General features: G+C 41.6%; 1 protein-coding gene across 2 annotated transcripts; it reads left to right on the top strand.

The window, feature by feature from the left end:
- The first annotated feature begins 441 nt into the window (after positions 1-441).
- dgcr2 (DiGeorge syndrome critical region gene 2) lies at positions 442-16,923 on the top strand. 2 transcript variants are annotated; one of them, XM_015941539.3, is made up of 11 exons: positions 444-1,007; positions 10,945-10,977; positions 11,692-11,814; positions 12,619-12,705; positions 12,772-12,982; positions 13,518-13,594; positions 13,682-13,864; positions 13,963-14,166; positions 14,311-14,463; positions 14,771-15,007; positions 15,079-16,923. In XM_015941539.3, exons 1-11 carry the CDS (start codon positions 926-928, stop codon positions 15,312-15,314), a joined length of 1,626 nt encoding a protein of 541 aa, XP_015797025.1. In that variant the 5' UTR covers positions 444-925; the 3' UTR covers positions 15,315-16,923. The 2 variants fall into 2 exon arrangements, with proteins under 2 accessions (XP_015797029.1, XP_015797025.1); XM_015941543.3 differs by lacking the exon at positions 10,945-10,977 and having other exon boundaries at positions 442-1,007.
- Positions 16,924-20,366: the final 3,443 nt, after the last annotated feature.

Genomic DNA, 20,366 nt, shown 5'->3' with positions numbered 1-20,366 from the left:
CTTTATTGATCCCACGGTGAAGGAAATTCACTTGTTACAGCAGCAAAACGCTTAGAGAATAATTTGACAAAAACAATAACAAAGGTACACACACACACACACACACACACACACACACACACACACTCGGATGATCGAAATTATCCATTCTAATGTCAAAAAGAAATAATGCATATGTTTTATTTCACCAACAATAAGGTAGCTTGCAACAATTTCAACTTCTTGCTGGATTTTTCATCTCGACACATCCTCCTTTTCTCTTAGCAGTGGCACCAATTATTTTAACCGACGTAAAAATATTATTTGTTTCAATTTATTTTCTTCTTTGAAGTACCTTTTCACACTTTTCAGCTAACCGCATGCGTCGGCGTCCACACAGTGCTGAACTGACATTGGTTGGACCAGGTTTCTCACGGTAACAGATTTGGGTAAAACACCAGTCATCTGATTTTATGTACATGTCGATGGATTTTACCCTCTCTGTTTTTTTTACCCGGTGAGATAAATATGACAACACTTGCCCTTCTTCTGACTCCACCCATCCCGCACTCAGGTTGTTTATATTGTGCGCTGAACTCCGCCCCGGCAGCACCTCCAGCTGATGCCTAGCTTGTGCGTGCATGTTTGGGATTGTTGTGAAGGGAGTCCACGGCCATCTTGGATGAGCGCCGCTCCGCACGGACGACATCAACGCAAGCTAACGCTAGCTGCTCAACCAGATTAACCACAATCTGTGGCGCTGTCCAGTGAGACTATGCTCTATTTATGTCGGTTTATTTGGTTAGTCGACGGTTAAAGTTCATGAATGTGGGTATAAATTGTGCAAAGTGTCTGCCGTAGTAGATTAGGTGAGGGCGGAGGCGTTGCAGGTCCACGGTATATTTTTAAATTTCTCAATAAAGGAGTTACTATGAATGGAGGATAAATGTTGCCGAAGGCTGACAGCAGCAGTTTCGTCCTCTTCTCTCTTCTCTTCGTCCTCACGTCAACGGACCCACCACAGACAGGTAAATAAACTCAAATTGTTTTGATTTTGGTCTTCCCGTGACTATCATTCCCCGTGGGCTCCGAGCGGGAGAAACTGATTAGGGCTGAAAGCAAAGGGCTGAGGGTCAGACGCATAGGGGAGGCCTATCGCACGATCCGGGGACTCTGGTGGGGGCCTACACCGTGTCCCTGCTACTGTTGGCCGCGTGCAGCCAGGAGGCAACTCGCTGTGTCTGCTGGAGCAGTATTTTCTAATAAAAGTAGGCCAAATCAAACAGCCAGGCGGTTAACATTCAGCAAAGAGCACTAAAAAACACAGGACAACATAGTGTTATTTTATTTGAAGCTAAATTTGTCGTTTTGATATTATTGTATTGAGGGCTTGTGGTATTATTACATATTTTCGTTTTATTAAACGGGTGTTTTATTTTCTTTCATTTATTTAAATCTAAGTCTTCACCAAACTTTACATTCAGAGCCCCACTATGAGACGTAATTGGACTGGCACGAGGTGATTTACTGTCATAACACTCATGAAGATTACAGGCAGTGTTTTATGACACTCATAAGGAAATAGTAGTAAGAAGTCATTGCGTTTTCATCCAGGAGCCTTTGAATGGAAGTCCTTAGATAGCTTTGCATGAGCACAAGTGCTTCCTGTGGTTTCCTTAGGCCTGGCCTTGTGATCGTGCCAATTGTGTGGATTAGAGAAACTGTTATCAGTTCAGCTCATGGATAAACGCATTATTGTTTGGCTCTAACTAGAGCACTGGCCTCTTGCCTGAAGAGAAAATAAAACACAAGAAAACAGCGTTAATTTTGTCAGAACGTTGTTCTTTTGGGACTCTTTGGCCTTATTTGGGCATTTGTTTACACCCACTGTCAGCATGTAGTGTAAAACAATTAGCATCAGTGGTCCAGTAAGGGAAGGTTACCTTTTGTGCACATTTCAGGCATGTAAAGAGAATGTTTTGGAGCTGGGCCTGATCTGACATGTTTTGAAACCACTGCTGGTTGTTTGGGTGATGGTATTTTAACCTGGCTGTGTGCAGTGGTGTTTTTTTATTTTTTTTATTTTTTTTTTTGCATTAGTGCATTCTAGGCATCACTTGGGTTCTCAACAGGTTTCTGCAAGTAAAAATAAAAATCTTCTCCCAGATATCAAAATTAGTCCCGCAGTTCATTTGTGGCTTGATGCTGCAAACTTCTCCTTTGTGAACGATTGCCAAAGAGCCAGATATAAAAAGGGAACAGAGTGCAACTTTGTTTGCCTCAACACTTCATTCTTTTGGACATTATTGATGTTTTTGAGTCAAACTGTAACATTGTGATACTCACAAAACCACCATGCAGGTCATACGGAATGGCACATAGTGTTACCAGTACATGACGAATGTAAAACCAGACAGAAGATTTGGTCAGGTACACATGATGAAGCTCTCAGGAGGCTTGGTGGTCATGTCCTGTGAGTATTCCCATGATCTTAGCATTAAACTGACCAGAACAGTTGAACTTGTTTCCTGTTTTTTTTAAAGAACTTTGGCAGGTTCAACATAGGAGATAATACCAGCACGTTGGTGCAAAGTGCACAGAGCCTGATTAGACCCAATGTAGCATCATCAGTCTGTTTAGTGAACTTTGTGGATTTTCTGTGAACCTGAATGTCTGATTTGTTGCTATTATTTCAGATTTATCTGGCATATGTGTCACTATTTTGTGGAATAAGAACTTTGTTTTCAGTTGTGTCGTCTGGACTTCATGTGTCACTGATGAAGTGACTCTTCTCAGTAGAAACCATGTAGAGGAACTTGAAGTCTAAAAAAAAATATCCAGCCTCCATTTCCATGGGCTTTGAACATTTAGAAACACAAAAGTGCAAGAAAATACACACATTTCCAATTGGAGTCTCCTTGAATTGGTATGTTTGACGCTTTTTCAGAAGGTTTTATATAAGCCCACAGTGAGGAGTGGAAACTAGGGATGTACAAAAATATTAGTATGTTGAAATATCGCAGTATTTCTTGTTATGATGCTGAATTGGCGTTTAACGCATTCACTGCCATTGACGACTAAAGTCATCATTTTAAATCCAACCGTTCACTGCCAATAACAAAGTCGTCATTTGCATTTGTTTACTGTGTGGGCATCGGAATGAGCCCCTGCACCGTGATAACAAACATCTCAGCTCCAAAGCCGATCTTCATCCACATACGTCACATGATCAGGAAGCAGACGATCCATGTGTTAGCAGATCGTTTTGGGCCGCTGCTGTAAAAAAAGTGTGGCGAGGGATGGGCGATATGGCCTCAAATCTATATTGCGATATAATCTGAAGCATGTGCGGTAACGATATATATTGCGATATATTTTGTCCTCTGTTTATAGATGTCAAAATGACATGCTTTTAAATACCCTCATGTGGCAAATATATGCCACTTGAGGCATATAGGCCTCCTCCGCCCACTCCATGCTTGCAGTCACTGCCATTCTGTTGTCCCAATGTCAGCAGGGTGCACATCTTAGTGACGTCATGTGTTATTGTCATATCGCGGTATTGCGATATAGCCAAAAACTCTATCGTTACCCAATTTTATATCGTTTCTACCTTATATCGTTTATATTGCCCACCCCTAGCGCGAACCGGAAAAGCCTCTGCCGATCACAATTCAACAACGGATTATGAAAGAATGGCTAATGCTCAAAACGCGCGGATTCTTTCTGATGTAAGAGGTGAGTCTCAGCTTTGTTTTGGTTGTTTTGTCATCAACATCATCCTGGAGCGTAACATTCTGTGACTCTTAAAAAGACTGTAAAAACGGTGAGAAATGCTGGCAGCGAAGGGCTTTACCGATCAGGAAATGCTGGCAGCGAATGAGTTAAATGCGGTGCATTTTTTTAAAAATTTTTTGATAATTTCCACGCAAACAGGATTTTCTTTTGTGTTTTGCAATTCATATTCTGACTGCTAGGGGGCAGCAGCTTTTACCTCCTTCACTCTGATGGAACAAGCTCTTTTCCTGTAGGGATCCTTAGTCTCCTCCCTTCCCGGTCGGCTCATGGGTCCCCGGAAGAATGAAAAAATGAATGCAAGTCAACGGAGCTAAAAGAGCTCATTTCTAATCCGCTTTGCCCTACGCCCTGGAACACACGTATGTTGTACTGTAATTCAAATGAAAAGTAATAATGTGTTTCGACCACAACAGTCACGATCTTTGAGATATATGAACTTGGGAAAAGTTCGTAATTTGCATGACAACAAGTCAGACATCGGCACGTCACATATGACATCACCACATAATTTCCTCTCCCCTAGTGTAGCTGCTACTTACCAAATGGCCAGCTTTATAGTTGTTTTTTTCCTTCTGAAGGAAGCATTTGAAGTTTGCTGAACTTACAGCCATTTTCCCTCTGTTTTTCTCCGTGTCTGATTCAGTGACGTCACTTTGGTGATGCGCATTTGTAGTCCTGGACGTAGTACCACACACAACCTAAAATAACGTTTCCCCCATTCGAAAATAAGTTTGTTTTTTGCATCAAAATGCGAATTTAAAATTCAGACATCATATGTAAAATCTGTGGTGCACAACAAACGAGATTAGAAAATAGCGTTTTTAGCCCCATTGACTTGCATTCATTTCTTCATTCTTTCGCTGACTCGTGATCCAGAAGTAGATGGGCGTGGCTTAGGCTCCCTATTAAACTCGATCTTAAAAAATAGCTAGTATTGTCTGGCTTTTAGTGTTGCTATATATCGTATCGTCTTCTTTGTATTGTGATATTTGTCATATCGCCAGATTCTTGCTAACATACACCCCTGTGAGAAACAAATTACAACAGCTGCATAGATTTTCTTTTTGCAGTTTAGTTACAAAATGTCTAATGCTTCTTTTTCACAGTTAATCGTTTTATTCATTTACTGTTTTTTTCTGACTCACGGAAACTAAACTAGATGAGGTACTTTTTAAAGGATCCTTCATGAACATCAGATGTTTACATAATTTCTTCACTCTGCTAATTTTCACATACAGTTTTGTTCACCGCAGTGATTATTCATACTTCTCTTTTTCTGTGTTAAGCATGAAACTAACTACAGTTAAAACATCTGATTGTCTGTTAAAACAGCACAAGTGGTTTGCAGCACTTTGCCACCTACAAATGTGGGAAGCCCGTTTAGTTTTTGAACAGCGGTGCTTTTATCCACACAGTCAGCGCTGGACTGACCATAGGGCATAGCGGGCAACTGCCCGCTGGGCCGACCCTTTCATCTTTTATGGGCCGGTGTCTGTTTTTTTTTTTTTTTTTTCTCCTGGCCTCTAGTTGTTGCGAACAACTTGTCCGCGCTGCCCCACGCGACGCCTCGTAAAAGTTGGTGGATTGGCCAATTGGTAATAATACACTCTGGGCTGGACCAATAGCCAGAGGTCTGATGCACCCGCCAGTTGTTTGTGAATCTCAGTAAACAGACAGACTAGCTTTACAAATGGAGAACAAAAAACGGAAAGGAGGAGCGGAGAAAATTCGACTAAAAAAGAAACTGGCCCTTCAGGCTGAATCTGGCACATGTGTTAAAATCTCACAGTTGTTTGGTAGTGAAGGTTCAAGTAAAATCAATTTAGGAAGTGATGGAGCCTCAGCCCAGCGACAGGTTGGAGAAGAAAAGAGGGAGGAGGAGGAGAAACCCGAGCCGGTGTTGTGCCATAAATTGACTCGCTGCCAAAAAATGATTAGCCACCGCGGGATCGCGCACGGTTAGGTAATTGCATTTCTAGACAAAATTCCCCAGGATTTCGCCCTAAAACTCAGCATATCTAGCAATATGGACATTCAGAAAGCAAAGATAACCTCTTCCGGTACTTAAATAGATGTTTATCGCGGATATTAGTGTGGCAGTGTTTGTGGCACCCTGCGCGGGAGCACGAGGACGTGCTTGTGGAAAGAGGGAGGAAGATGTAGCGTGGTGAGCATCCACAATGTCCCGATTGATCATGCGCCCTGGCTACTTTGCCAAGGAGATGCCCCTTTGGCTGACTGGTTAGAGCGTATGACTCTCACTCGGGAGTCTGGGGATCAAATCCCGCTCGGGCATTCGTTTCTGCACCTTGCCACATTAGTTTTTCCAGTTCGGAAGTTGTTTTAAGTGTTGCTATTTATCTTAAACGTTCACAATGAGGATATATTAATCCTTTTTGCAATATTTGCGATTGAAAGATGGTTTGAGCCACAAACTTTGTGGTAAGAACTGGCTTTCTTTATGTTACAGCTTTGATACTAAAAAAAATAAATAAACAATGTAAAATGGCACCCTGTATTGAATGTAAACGTTGTATAAATGGAAATAAACAATTCTCCAGCGATTTAATTTTTTCCCCTTCCTTTCTTTAGTCCACTTGACATGGAGCCACAGTTAACTAGTTTGGGGCACATTTTTACTTGAAAAAAAGTATTTAAAATGATCAAGCTTTGGCTTTAATGACACTGTGTTGGTTACTATCTATACATTACGTTGCTCTATTTAAAAGTAACAAGATAAAAGCACTTCAGCACATAAAATTAAGATTGTCACTTGCCAAATAGACTACACCCTCCCGTTTACCTATAAGAAACGCCTCAAAATATCTTTAAATTCTTTATTGATGATTTAATTGTAGACAACTAAAATGGCATTTTACTTGCCAAAAAGTGATTGAATTGCTAAGATTTTCATGGAGGCTAAAATTGACCAAATAAGGGTTTTATGTATTATCTGTTGATGTTACTGTACTCATACTGCCTACTGTATCATCATAAACACCCCAAAAATGGCAACAAAAAAAAAGAAAAAAAAAAGAAGATAATTTCCATTGCCAAAAATTGATTACAGTGTCCTGGTCACCTGTAAAGGGTTACATTTACCTAAATATTACTTTATTTATTATCTCTTGATGTTATTAGTGCCATCACAGGATGCTGGGTGTCTTTCACATTCATAAACACCTCAAAAATGGCAACAAATGATCATTTCCCTTGCCAAAAATTGATTACAGTGTCCTGGTCACGTGTAAAGGGTTAAATTGACCTAAATATTACCTTATTTATTATGATGCTGGGTGTGTTCCACAATCATATTCGAATAAACATGAAAATATTCCGTCCGAATATCTGTTTCTTGTTATAAATATAACAGCTAGAAGGATTTACAGTTAAAATAGGAGAAACACGTGACTCCCCAGGAAGGGTCGTAACACCACTTGCCTCATGCACATAAGTGAACAAAACAAAGCAGCATGGAGACACTCCGTCTCCAACCACCTCTCAGGCAGCAGCCTGCACTCCCAAGTTCTACACGTCACCAGAACATAAACAACCGCAACACAATAAACGCAGTGTTATACAAAATGGAAGGCCTGTAGTGTTTATTCTCTTACAGTAACAACTTATCAACTTTTTGGAGGAATTTATTTGAGAATTTTTTGGTTTTTAGTAATTGTGCAATAGAAAAGTAATCGCTAGATTAATCATCTAAATAGTCATTAGAATAGTCGACTATTCGATAAAATAATCATCAGAATAATCATTTTAAAAATAATCAGTTACCCCCAACCCTACTTTTTAGAATACCAGGATAGGAAGGATGGTGTAGGTTTACGTTTATTAGATTGATACATAAATACTACCAATAAGAAAGTGTACGTTGGTGTGTGTCAGAAACAGCGTAAGGCTTAATGTCTTTTCCAAAAAAACAGGTGATGGGCCGGTCTCCAGTCAAAATGCCCGGGCTGAATTTTTGTCCCAGTCCAGCCCTGCACACAGTGTAGAGAACAGTGATGGGTTTAAATGTGAGGTGGTACAAAAAGAAAGCAATTGTTCATACCCACTCTCTGCTTTTAACAGCAAAACCTCAGTTATGATTCATCAGAGGCTGGAGACGGAGCAGTGACTGCACAAGGTCGCTTCATTGTGCCATTATGCTTCTGTCAGACCGAGCTGGGGTGTCCTCTTGGGCATTTTTGTATTTTTCTCTCAGTTACATAAGCGATACAGAGGCTCGCTTTTTATATGTAGTGGCTGCTGCACACTGTGTAGATGTAGCACGAAATCTAAGTCTCGAAAGAGGAGTTTTCCCAATCACCCTTTAGATCGATTCTGAAGTAGGAAAACTAAATGGGAAAAGAACATTTAGAACAGACATGACCTCATCTGAACAGCTGGCTCTTCACCAAAATGCTTTTCATTCTGAGTGCACAAAAAGGGTGACCTCTTTCTCACAGCGTCTAGCTAGTGTTTTTTATTTTTTTATCATCAGTTTCATCGGTAACAGTTAAACTTCCTGAAAGACTGGGAGGAAATGCATTGCTTAATCAAAATATTTGTAAGCTTTACAGTCAAAGAAGCCAATTTGAAAGCTTTTCCTGGGAAAAAAAATTTTTTTTAGATACAAATTCAATTGAACCTTTAAAGCAGCAATCCAGAATTTTCTCTCTTTCAGCGGTTATGTATGATTTATTTATACTCTGTGTTGTTATATACTCAATTTTTATTTTTTTTGCTAAGCCCACCCCCATCCCATAGAGCCCCGTACAATTTAAATAGAGCGCCACTCAGCTTAAGCTAATAGCGCTTACATACAGATGTCAATCACAGAGCGTGCACGGCACACGTTTGCAGAAGTACCTAGACTGATTCAGGGTAGGTGACAATTTTTATGGACAAGTAACTCCAACTACAAACTCCAGATTTGTGCTTTCTTATTAAAAAAAACCAACATCTAAGGTTTTGGGGTCTATGCAATAATAATCAAAGTAGAAGTCACGTTTAAAACTAATAAAGTTTCCTTTTTTCAGAGAGAAAAATTAGCTCTCCAATGATTATAAACTGTTCAAAAGTCCAGTTATAATAATATGTGATATTACACTTTAAAGAGTCAGTCAACCCTCTACCAGGGTCTTACTCCACCAATATGTCAAAAATACCGGCTAACATCGATGCTACCAGCTAGGCCAATAGCGATGGCTAATATGGCTGAAATTCAAATGTAGATCAGTCTTTTAAGCTGAAGGAGGCGCTATACAGACGGCTTTAGGTAAAATGTTTTATTTTAAATAAGATGCACCAAAATACCAAAATAATGACTGCTTATCTCCACACCACTATTAAACATGCATTCATACAGTTTATCAGCAAAACGGCTGATTGAGAGCAGCTTGCTCTGACTGGTTTAATCTGAACTCAGACTGTGTCTTCATCAGAATAAACTTGGTTTTTAGTGGTTTTCAGCAGTACAGCTATCAGAAATTCACTGAGTTCATGAATAATGATCTGAATATTTATTGTTATTCTAATAGAGCTCAGTAGAAACGTGTACAAGGCAGAATTTTTGAGTCTATGCAGCATTTTCTGTTTCATCTGTTCTCATCAGAAATCTGTAAGTCTGCAATACGTTGAGAACCATTCTTAATATCAACAATATTCAGATAATTATGTAACTCACATTTTTAACCTTCTGACATGTATTTTCTATAAATATATGTTCCTATATTAATAATATGATTTAGTAATATATTTAAGTCCATGCCTAATGCTATCCATCATTCAGCCATGAAACACGTTGCCCCAGGAGGCTGACATGGGCCTTTAATGCGTCTCAATCCACTTAGCATCACTGACGACGGGATGATGGCCACTGAGGACAAAGAAGGAACACTTTTAGTAGTCATCTAGCCAGCTTTCAGGGTACAGAGTCGCTTCTCTGATATGTACATCACCAGGAAGACGTGGCCTTGCTTTAAACCTTGCTGTTATTTTCCAACACCTAATTAGGTTTTAGGGTTAGTATAGAAATATTGGTTTGTAAAATGTTTATTGTTGATAAATATGAATGTGTTAAATTAAATGTTTTTTATTTCTCCCTGATTCTGGTCGTTTTTAATCTTTTATAAGCTCAACCAGGCAGTGGTGCCCAAAGGGGGGCCATGGCTGCCCCTGGAAAATTGTTAGACCCCCACTGGTTCCTCTCAAGGGAAGCCCATTCCCCTACTCCCTTTAGTAAATCTAGTTTATGTTCACAAACAATTCATCAATCTTCTTTAATCAAAACAGAGATGTTCAAGCCAATAAATACATTTATTTTGTTTAAATAATATGTTTATAAATAATTTCTCAAAATTTTTTTGTGGATGTTTTTGTTGAGGCAGTAACAAACAATAAGAAATATTTTCAAAAATCCAGAAACTAAAACATTTAGGGGAAAAAAAACAGCAAAAATTTATGACAATTTGTTTTTTCTGGATTGTTTGTTTCTCACATTTGAGATAAATGTTTTGGATGCATAGGTTTATTGTTTTTTAATAAAAAAATAAAAAGAATCAAGAATGCATGCAGAGCGACAGGCTAAACTCTCCCAGAGTTGCCACACAAAACAATTTGGTGTGCCAACACAAAATCTTTACTGGCCCCCCTAAGAAATTTTCTGGGGGCGCCACTGCATCCAGTAGCAAGTGTTGCTAACTAGCTTTAGCTATAAGCTCTAAAACATGCAGCCGAGAGCTGCTTTAATCTTATTTATATTGTTTGTGTTCTCATTAAGTAAGCAGCTATAAAAACAATATTAAATAACATTCTTTGGGTTATTACTAAACCTCAGACTCTCCGTTTTATTTATCCACAGTTAACTTGTGCAACTTTCTCATTCAGGCAATCAAAGGAATTATTCTGGTGTCAAAGATGTTGTTTAGTTTTTCCACACATGAAACAAGAACCAGAGTCTTGAAACAGCCCAGAGCTTTTCTCTGAACAGTTTCTTTATATTTGGGTTTGTTTTAGGAGCCCGTAACCACCGGTAGGTGCTGCGTCCAATTCAGGATAAACGTCACAGAGAAATACCTCAAAGCTGCTGATGACATCATCCTTAAACTTCCCCAAGCTGGTGAAGTTAAAACTTTCTGATACATAGGATAGTCACTCTTTTCTTATTTGTTTCAGGTCCGAAGCTAGCTCTGGCAAGATTATTGTCAGGTAAGAAAGCAGTTTATGTATTTGTTAATCTTTCTTGTAAAAAATTGTCCACCAATCAAAACCTGAGATTAGAGTGGTTTTTAAATAGAGGAGCCACCCCTTATTAATAAAGTAGATTTGTTTTAAATAATAACATTTTATTCGCTTAGCTTTACAAAACAAACTTAGATGAGATGTTGCCTTTTCTGTCTGATTTAAATGCTGCTGCTTGTTTTCTCACACATCACTGGACCAACGGTTAAAAAAGGGTCAGCTCTGAGCCCAAGGCCACCTTACTCCACTTGTCTCTGTAACAGAACTGAATTGAAGCGGGTTTTGCGTCATCTTCAGTGATCCTGATCTTGTGGAGGATAAGTAGCTCTTTAAAATGGATTGTGTCAACATCCAGCTCCAAACAAAAGCAGCTGCGTTACTGACCAGATTAGACTTGTCTGCAGATTTCTGACAGACAAAATGTTCTTTTTTTATTTGTTTTATCCACATCTAGCAGAAAATCTGAAGCAGCTGCTGACAGAAGAAGTTCAAATCGATCGTTTTTCTCTCCTTTGTCGCCTTGGTTTTATTAAACGGACGAGAGGACAAAACACTGGAAGCGCGTGTTCCAGCGTTGGCACAGATCTGTTCCTAAGAACGTCGTTGACGGCCTTTTATCTGGTGTGAAAAGGTTGAAATCACACACGCGCTTGACCAGACGACACTTGTCTTGTGTTTCAGAGCAGCGCTGCAGCCCCGGGCAGTTCGCCTGCCGCAGTGGGCAGATGCAGTGTATCCCCATGTCCTGGAGGTGTGACGGATGGACAGCATGTGAGGACAAAAGTGACGAGAAGGACTGCACCTGTAAGTGGAACATTTAAATCCTTCTCCAACCACCCTGCTGTCCATAAGGAGGTTAAAATCAGGAGTTTGTTTTATTTTTTGGGATGAAAAAGCTTCAGACAGCAGCAGGAGGCAGAGTTAAACTCCTTTTTAGTTTCACATAAGCGTCTCTTATTGTTTACAGTTTGTTGATCTCCTCAACAGTGTATAGATGTTTTGATGCTAAGCCTTTTGACCAAAATCCCGTTATTTTCCTTCTAAATCCTAAAGAATTATCCCTAGATCTCTGATCGCCTAATGGGAATTACTGAACGGATTGAGTCCAGCATGTGACCTCCATACAGGAGTGGCTTTGCACGCTCCAAGTTACCGCTGCAGGCCGACATCTGATTAAAGAGCCACACTGGACTCCATTCATCTGTCAAAAAGGTCACGAGTGTTGAGCAAGAAACAGATTCAGATAAAACTTCCTGTTTTTCCCCACTTTTATTTATGCAGACACAAAGTACAACATTTTAGGGGCAAAAACGCTGATTGTGCAGAAAGGTCGCGGTTTCATCAAGAACTAGAAGAACTCAAAACCTAAACGTACCTCTGCCGGCGGCTCGTTGTTCAGTCCTTAAATAAAACGGCATGCAAGAAAGTCTGCGTTCCTGTTTGGTATTATTTCTTTGTTAAGATAAAACAGAAACACGGAGCGACCTGAGCCAAATATATCAGGTTGGCAAAAGTCCACCGGAGAGGTGAAAACAGCAGCAGCTCTGTTCGGAAATTGCTCGTTTTCAGCTCGCTCAGCCTAATTTAGTCGATGTTTTTCCCCTGCAGCTATAAAGGAGGAGAGGTTTCGCTTTGGGACCGGATACGATCAGGTCGAAGATGTCATCGGCGTGGCTCAGCCCGTGCGCTTCAACAGTAAGCATCTCACTTTTTACCCAGTTGACACCAGGTGCAGATTTTTCACATCCTTCCTGTCCACAGAAAAGTGTCCGAGCGGGTGGCACCACTACGAGAAGACGGCCAGCTGCTACAAAGTCTACCTGAGGAACGAGGACTACTGGCAGGCTGTGGACACGTGTCAGAAGGTCAACGGCTCCTTGGCTACATTTGTGACCAACGAGGAGCTGCAGTTCATTCTGAAGATCGACGTGGATTTTGATGAGAACGTCTGTGAGCGCAGAGAGCAGTGCAAGTGAGTCGTTTCTTCTTTTTGTGGTGCTTTACTCTAGCCCTTTGATGCATGAATTATGAAATATTCAACCATGATTTTTTTAACAATTTTTTTCATTCATCTTTAGGTTTGAATGAAACAAATTTCATATTTACGTATTTTTTTGTAACATTTCATTTACAAATAATTTATTACATGTCCATCTCAGTGGACAGCGTGCATTCTGAACATGAAATATGGTGGCTTGACTTACTGAAGTCCAAATGGAGGGGCTCACATGCAATAAAGTCTTCAACAGCTGTGCTTAATAGCAAAAATAAATAAATAACAATTTTGAGTACCTGTCCACTGTAGTGACCATTATGCATCAAAGGGCTAGAGAAACTCGGAGTTAATTTTAGTTTCTGATTCTGTTGTTTCCTGTGTTAAAAGTGAGAAAGGTCACAGGTCAGAGTGATGGTGTTCTGGTGTTGGTCGCAGGCCATCTAGTGGTGGAATAGATAATTTCATACGCTGAATAAATGAAGAAGCTGTGATATTTGGGTTGTTTTGTCAGGTTTTGGGTTGGTTATCAGTATGTGATCACCAATCAGAGTCACACCCTGGAAGGACGCTGGGAAGTGGCCTACAAAGGTAGTAAAATTCTGACCTTTCAGAAGGACTAACTTTGTTGTCTGAGCGTGTTTTTTATGATTTCATCGCTGTTGTGTTATCTGACAGGATCCATGCAGGTGTTTCTGCCGCCTGAAGGTCTGGCAAAGATCGGAGAGCCATCTCCCTCCCAGGACAACGTTTTCTGCGCTCAGCTGCAGCGTTTTCAGATCAAGACCATGAATGAACGGGGTCTTCACAGCTGGCATGCTGAGAACTGCTACAAAAAGTTCCCCTTCCTGTGCAAAAGGAGTACGCACTCATCATGCATCAGCCTATTTTCTTTGTTTAGTTAGAGTTGAGGGACTGTTTTGAATTTTTCTTCTTTTTTTTATAATTCACCTTTCCAGGACAAACCTGCGTGGACATAAAGGACAACGTAGTGAACGAGGGCTACTATTTCACCCCTAAAGGAGACGACCCGTGCCTGAGCTGCACGTGTCACGACGGAGAGCCAGAGATGTGTGTGGCGGCGCTGTGTGAGCGGCCGCAGGGCTGCCAGCACTTCCGAAAGGACCCCAAAGAGTGCTGCAAGTTCACCTGCCTGGATCCAGGTACAGCTGTCCCGCATGTCCCTGAAGAGACCCGCTTGATTACCAACATGCAGCCTCCAGATCGGAGCCCCACAGAATAGACGTGGAGTTTTCTCTCAAGCAGGACAAACTGCTTTATGTTCAGTGGTTTTTCTCGTCCCTCAGATGGAAACAGTCTGTTTGACTCCATGGCGAGCGGGATGAGACTGATTGTCAGCTGCATCTCATCCTTCCTCATCCTCTCTCTGCTGCTCTTTATGGTGCACAGGCTCCGTCAGAGGAGACGTGAGCGCATCGAGACGCTGATTGGAGGAAACTGTGAGTCTGAAGGCTGTTGGGTGGTCAAACCAACCCAAACAAATGCTGCTCTTTAGTTTATTTTCATTTGATGAAACACCTGTGATCAAGTTATTTAAAATCACGGTTTTTGTTTTCAGCTGTTTTAAAGGTGCATTATGTAGAAATGCAGTAAAAATTACATCCTGTGGTAAAATTTGGTTACTGCGACAACTTTAAACAACTCTGGAGCTTTTTGCCAGCCATCGTCAAATTACAGTCACTGTAAAAGCCTTACTATATTCTTACATACTGCACCTTTAACACAATCATCTGCATTTATTTACAGTGCATCACTTTAACCTTGGAAGGCGAGTCCCGGGCTTTGACTACGGCCCGGACGTCTTCGGCACAGGCCTCACCCCTCTGCATTTGTCTGATGATGGAGAAGGAGGAGCTTTTCATTTCCAGGAGCCTCCTCCCCCCTACGCTGCCTACAAATACCCCGACATCCAGCACCCAGACGACCCCCCTCCTCCGTACGAAGCCTCCATCAACCCAGACAGCCTTCACTATGTGGACTTTGGTAGGAACACACCCTTTCATGGGGTTGGTTAATTAATCTCACCATTAATGTGTCATTGCTGTCGCCTCCAGGACACAACGGCGTTTCCATGGTGCCGAGCCAGGTGAACACCATGGGAGACCACAGGCTCCAGGTCGATATTCCCAGCGCTCCCGGGCCTGTGCAAGTTTCAATGCCGTCTTCTCAGGAGAGGGAGGACTCCATAGACAGCAGCACCCTCCTGGTGGGGCCTGACACACCCACAGACGGCCACGCCCCCACCCCTATCTCCGCGGACTGCACCTCCTCTCTCAGCACGGTGGTATAGGAGCGTGAGCGGACGTTTCTGACTCAACGTTTGTACAGACACCTCAAAACGTGGAGCAGCTGGTTTTTTTTTTTTTCCTCCAGATAAAATATTTTTTTGAATAGAAACTGAAATCTTTGGGAAAAAAGATGACATTCTGTACAGAGGGGGAAAAAACTCCCTAATCAGGCTGAAACTTTGATTTTTTTTCTTTTTCTTTTTAGTTTTTTGTGCTGACTTTTAAAAAAAAGCTGAGAACTTGCTTAACTGGATGAAGAACCCTGCTGTAAATGTTTCCTGAGGTTAGAACATTATTGCCCACGTGCGTTGGTCCAACACGGCGAAGAAGCACAGCGAACCCGGCTTTTGTTGCTCGTGCGCTTTCTGTTAGCATCACGCTTTGAAACCGATGCGTCTGTACTGACCTCCAGGCTTCAGTAACATCCCGACTCTTTACCGCTGCACGACCCTGATCTGGGTTTCTTTTTGCTCATGAAAACCTCCTCAGCCTCTCACTTTTGCGATCCGACACACAAAGCTGTCTTCCACATTTCTAGCTCATATCTGAAAAAGAAAAGTTCAGAGGTTAACCTTGCCAGAAGGAGTGTGTGTTCTGCTGTTTTGGGGGGTTTTATCAGGTGATGCTGACAGAGTTTTAGGTATCAGACAGCTGTGGAGCTGATTCTGAGTTTGGTTTTGTGTTCTCTTTGATCATGCGTGACTCTGGGTTGTGGGATAGATGTAGGCTGATTTGGATCAAAGAAGAGTTGAAGACTTTTTAAGTGTGTTAAGTTTCCTCTTTAAATTTAAAAATATAAATATGAATTTGTTTTAAACGACTGAATCGAGTCACGTGTTACGGTTTCATTCACAGGGAGGATGTACAGGCCTGAAGTGTGGAGCTCGGTTTATCATCTTGTTTTCACTCTTCGGTAAAATCCTCCTTTAGCTTTGATGGCTTGATTCTTTGTCTCGTTTTAAAAGAATTGTGTTTAGAAAAAAAAAAGTTCACATAAGTCGTTTGTTTGGAAGCAAAAAGATGACAATCGTCTGATTTATGTGACGGATTTTACAAAGCTAGAAGTAGTTTCTGGGCCGGTGAGGCTCCACCACCAGCATCCAAACCCCTGCTCATTACCACCCCCCACCCCCCAAAAAAAAAGAAAAACGCTGTAAATGTGTGTCACTGCACATTTCATGTTTGAATGTACTGAATGTAAAATACATGATTCTTTGTGCTCACCTTTAAGCTCATTTCCTTCATTTTTAAAAATCTCTTCGCTTCGACAATCCACTGCTTTCATAGGCTTGTTTGGAGCGTGCACGTGGGATTCAGACTCCTCTGCTATATGGGGCATGTGTCTAAGTTCTAGCATGCTTAACGATCCCACTTTTTCATTTCATTTTCTTTTAATATTTTTATTTCCGGATGGACTTTTAGCTCAACAGTAGGCCAAATCTGCTGATATAAACGCCACGCTTCACCTGAACAGCTCCGTTTACACTGTAGTTTCTGTGCTTGAAAACAGTTTAAGGGGGGTGAAATGTTTTATGTGTAATACAACTAATGCTACATTTCATTGTCTCCTATTTGATAGCTTTTAAATTAAAAAGGAACAAAAAACTTGCAGTTTGCTGTGGGTGACGAAACAAAACAAAATCTTTGAATGAACTTAATGAGCTGATTTTCTTCCCAGCTGCTTCACGCTGCAGCTACGAACCGCTCCAGCTAAAGCAGGAGATCACGTTCTGATGAAGCCAACAGGACCACATCATCTGCAAAAAGCAGAGACCCGATCCACCAAAACATCATCCCCTCAACACCTTGGCTGAAATCCTAGAAATCCTGTCCATTAAAGTTATGGACAGAATCGGTGACAAAGGGCAGTCTTGGCGAAGTCCACCTCTTACCGGGAACATTCTCAACTTTCTGCTGTTAATGCGGACCACGTTCTGAAACCGGTTATGCAAGGACCTAACAGCCTGTATCAGAGGTCCTAGTTCTCCATACTCCTGAAGTACCCCCCCAGGGAAGTGGTCGAACACCTTCTCCAAATCCACAAAACACATGTAGATTGGTTGGGAGTACTCCAACACCTCTCAGCCTCAGACAACTTGGTACCATTAAAATGACTTTTGCTCTCTCCTTCTTTACCTCCACCTGACTACTTCTTTTTTTATTGCTGTTTTTGTGTTTGCTGCAACTACTCTGCTATTCCACAGCTCACCGCTGGAAAAACACGGTGTCACTTGAAGGCATTAAACCGTTTTTCCGTGGCTACGGTACTCACAAGCATCTTGATTACAGTCTTGGGTCCCAAGGTTGCCTATGAAATGCCACAAATCACCTTTTTTTAATATTCAGAGTAGAAGTTATTTTGCATTGACCTTTTATGGCAGAAAGTGGGTGTGTATGAGGTGTGTATAATCAAAAAAACCTGCGCACGTTTGTAGGACAGGTGTGATTTCTAAAGTGGCTGTGCTCAAGCAGTGTGAGTACTTTTTTTTTTTTTTTTTTTTTTGCTGAGCTTTAGTAAAGGTTTAGTAAGGGTTCCATAGAAAGTTATCTAAATGAGGCCCCAGCTCCCTGCAACCCTTCTGAAGGTGGAGCAGTTAAGATGTTGGATGGATGATTGGTCTTCTTCCACAATTCAACACATCAAACCATTGGGATTTATACTTTTTTGAAAATGGTGAACTTCAGCGACATACATATATCTATGTATGTTTGTTTTCTAAAATACATTTACTGGTAACAATTTTTCAGGAGTGGACATGCGACTGCCAAATCAGTGCTTATCCTGCTCGACTTATCGGCTGCATTTGACACTGTCAACGATGGGTTCCTTTAGTCAACACTCTCTAGCATGGGCATAACAGCAAAAGCACACGCCTGGTTTGAATCGTGCCTCACAGAACGATCGTTCAGTGTATCTTGGCTTGGACAATCCTCTACCGTGCACCATCTTGCCACAGGAGTCTCCCAGGGCTCTGTACTAGGACCTCTTCTCTTTGCCATATACACCACCTCACTGGGTGAGATCATTCAATCACATGGCTTCTACCACTGCTATGCAGACAACACCCAGCTCTGTCATTTCCACCGGACGACCACACTGTCTCTGCACGAATACCAAACTGTCTCTCTGACATATCAAAATGGATTAAATCCCACCATCTCCAGCTCAACCTCTCTAAAACTGAACTACTTGTCATCTCAGCAAAACCATCCATACCGCACAATATCTCAATCCAAAATGACTTCCTATCTCTGGCTGCTTCAAAGACAGTTCGAAATCTCGTTGTTGTGATTGATGAACACCTGACCTTTAAAGATCATGTTACCTCTGTTGCTCGTTCATGCCGCTTTGCGCTGTATAACATACGAAAGATCAGACCATACCTAACACAACATGCCACCCAGCTCCTGGTGCAATCTACAGTCATCCCCCGCCTCGATTACTGCAACGCCCTTCTAACTGGTCTTCCAGGCTGTACTGTGAGACCTCTTCAAATGGTCCAGAACACAGCGGCGTGTCTGGTCTTCAATCAGCCAACAAGAGCACACATCACCCCTCTGTTCATTGAGCTCCACTGGCTACCGCTAGCTGCATGCATCAAATTCAAATTGCTAACACTAGCATACAAAGTCCGAGATGGTACGGCTCCAATCTACCTGAATCCTCTTGCAAAGAATTACGTCTCAGACCGGCCGCTCCGGTCATCACAGGATCGTCGGCTAGCAGTGCCTACACCACGCTCAGGACAATCCAGACTCTTCTCATGCATCGTTCCACAAATGTGGAATGACCAACCAAGCACTACCAGAACAGCGGCTTCCTTTTCAATTTTCAAGAAACTCCTGAAGACCCTGCTCTTCAGAGAGCATCTTCTTAACCAGCACCCTCCCTGCACCCGTCCCCCCTCTCTACTGTCCACTCCTTGTTCCCTCCTCTCCATGATTGATGTCAAGTTGTTGTTATTGTTGTTGTTAGCCTCAAGGGCAACATGCTGGTTATCACTTGTAAGTCGTTTTGGACAAAAGCGTCTGCTAAATACATAAACATAAGCATGCTCCCCCTGGCCACCCCTTGGGGGCACCACTGCCAAGGAGGTCACTAGAAATGACAAATGACAATTTAGTTTGTGCTGAGCAGTTGTGAGGTTACCAAATGTACATAAATACATTTATGAAACCCCAATAACACACCTAATGTCAATCAATGAGAATAGGAACAAAAACATACAACTGCTATTATTTTCTAATGTATATAAATAATCACTTTTAATGTGTTGTATGGAGTTAGTTTGGGGTTGGGGTCATGGCTTGTCTTGGACACAGGAAAGGGGGCCCTCTGAGCTAAAAGGTGCATTAGATAATTAGTTTTGATTGAATCACTTCTGTGTTTAATCACTGATCCATTAAGGATGACTCATTTACCATCTTGACATTTCGCCACTATGTGTATCTTGTTGAGGAAATTCTTCCAGCTGCTGCAACAGCCAAATGTCATGCAGGTTTAAGTTGAGATGTGGGGAAATCCCCTCTCTTACTCCTCTTTTTGTCTGAATCCAATCCTGGAACATCAAACGATTTTGAATGATTTTTAGGTAAGAGAGTAAAAAGCACCTCAGAGTGAGTCACTGGGTCGGAGGCGGCGCAGGGAGAGTGATACCCAGCTGGGGAGCACGGCCCATGGAGAAAAGAGGCTTTGTTCCTACGGGTCAAGTAGTGACAGAATCGGATGATCTATTCCTGGATGGGAGGGATGAAAATCTGATGCTGAGCATTTAATGGAGACTTTTGATATTTATTAGACTTTATTAAAAAAAACCACTTTAGTTTAAGGTTAATCCTGAAGTAGTTTTAACACATCAATACAATGATTTGATCAGTTTTATATGCTCACTTTGCCTAAACTACATCTATAGTGATCTGCCCATCCTCTGGTTTCCCCATGAGATGAATGGGTCTTGTTATTAGTCACTGAGCATCTTCGCTGGCTGCAGCAGAAAGGAGGAGGAGGGAGCTGTCCTCGCATCAATGAGCCTGTTGATCAGAAAAGACCATTG

Source organism: Nothobranchius furzeri, chromosome 6 (genome assembly GCF_043380555.1).
Source record: "Nothobranchius furzeri strain GRZ-AD chromosome 6, NfurGRZ-RIMD1, whole genome shotgun sequence".
In the NCBI taxonomy this organism is placed as follows: Eukaryota; Metazoa; Chordata; class Actinopteri; order Cyprinodontiformes; family Nothobranchiidae; genus Nothobranchius; species Nothobranchius furzeri.
The sequence above is the reverse complement of the archived record's forward strand: the minus strand, read 5'-3'. Positions and strand labels throughout refer to the sequence as shown.

Excerpts from the sequence above, each read along its gene's own strand:
- dgcr2 (XM_015941539.3), top strand. The coding sequence starts at position 926 with ATGTTGCCGAAGGCTGACAGCAGCAGTTTCGTCCTCTTCTCTCTTCTC. Across the intron at positions 12,706-12,771 it reads TCAGCCCGTGCGCTTCAACA|AAAAGTGTCCGAGCGGGTGG; the intron begins GTAAGCATCTCA and ends TCCTGTCCACAG. Across the intron at positions 14,464-14,770 it reads GACGCTGATTGGAGGAAACT|TGCATCACTTTAACCTTGGA; the intron begins GTGAGTCTGAAG and ends ATTTATTTACAG.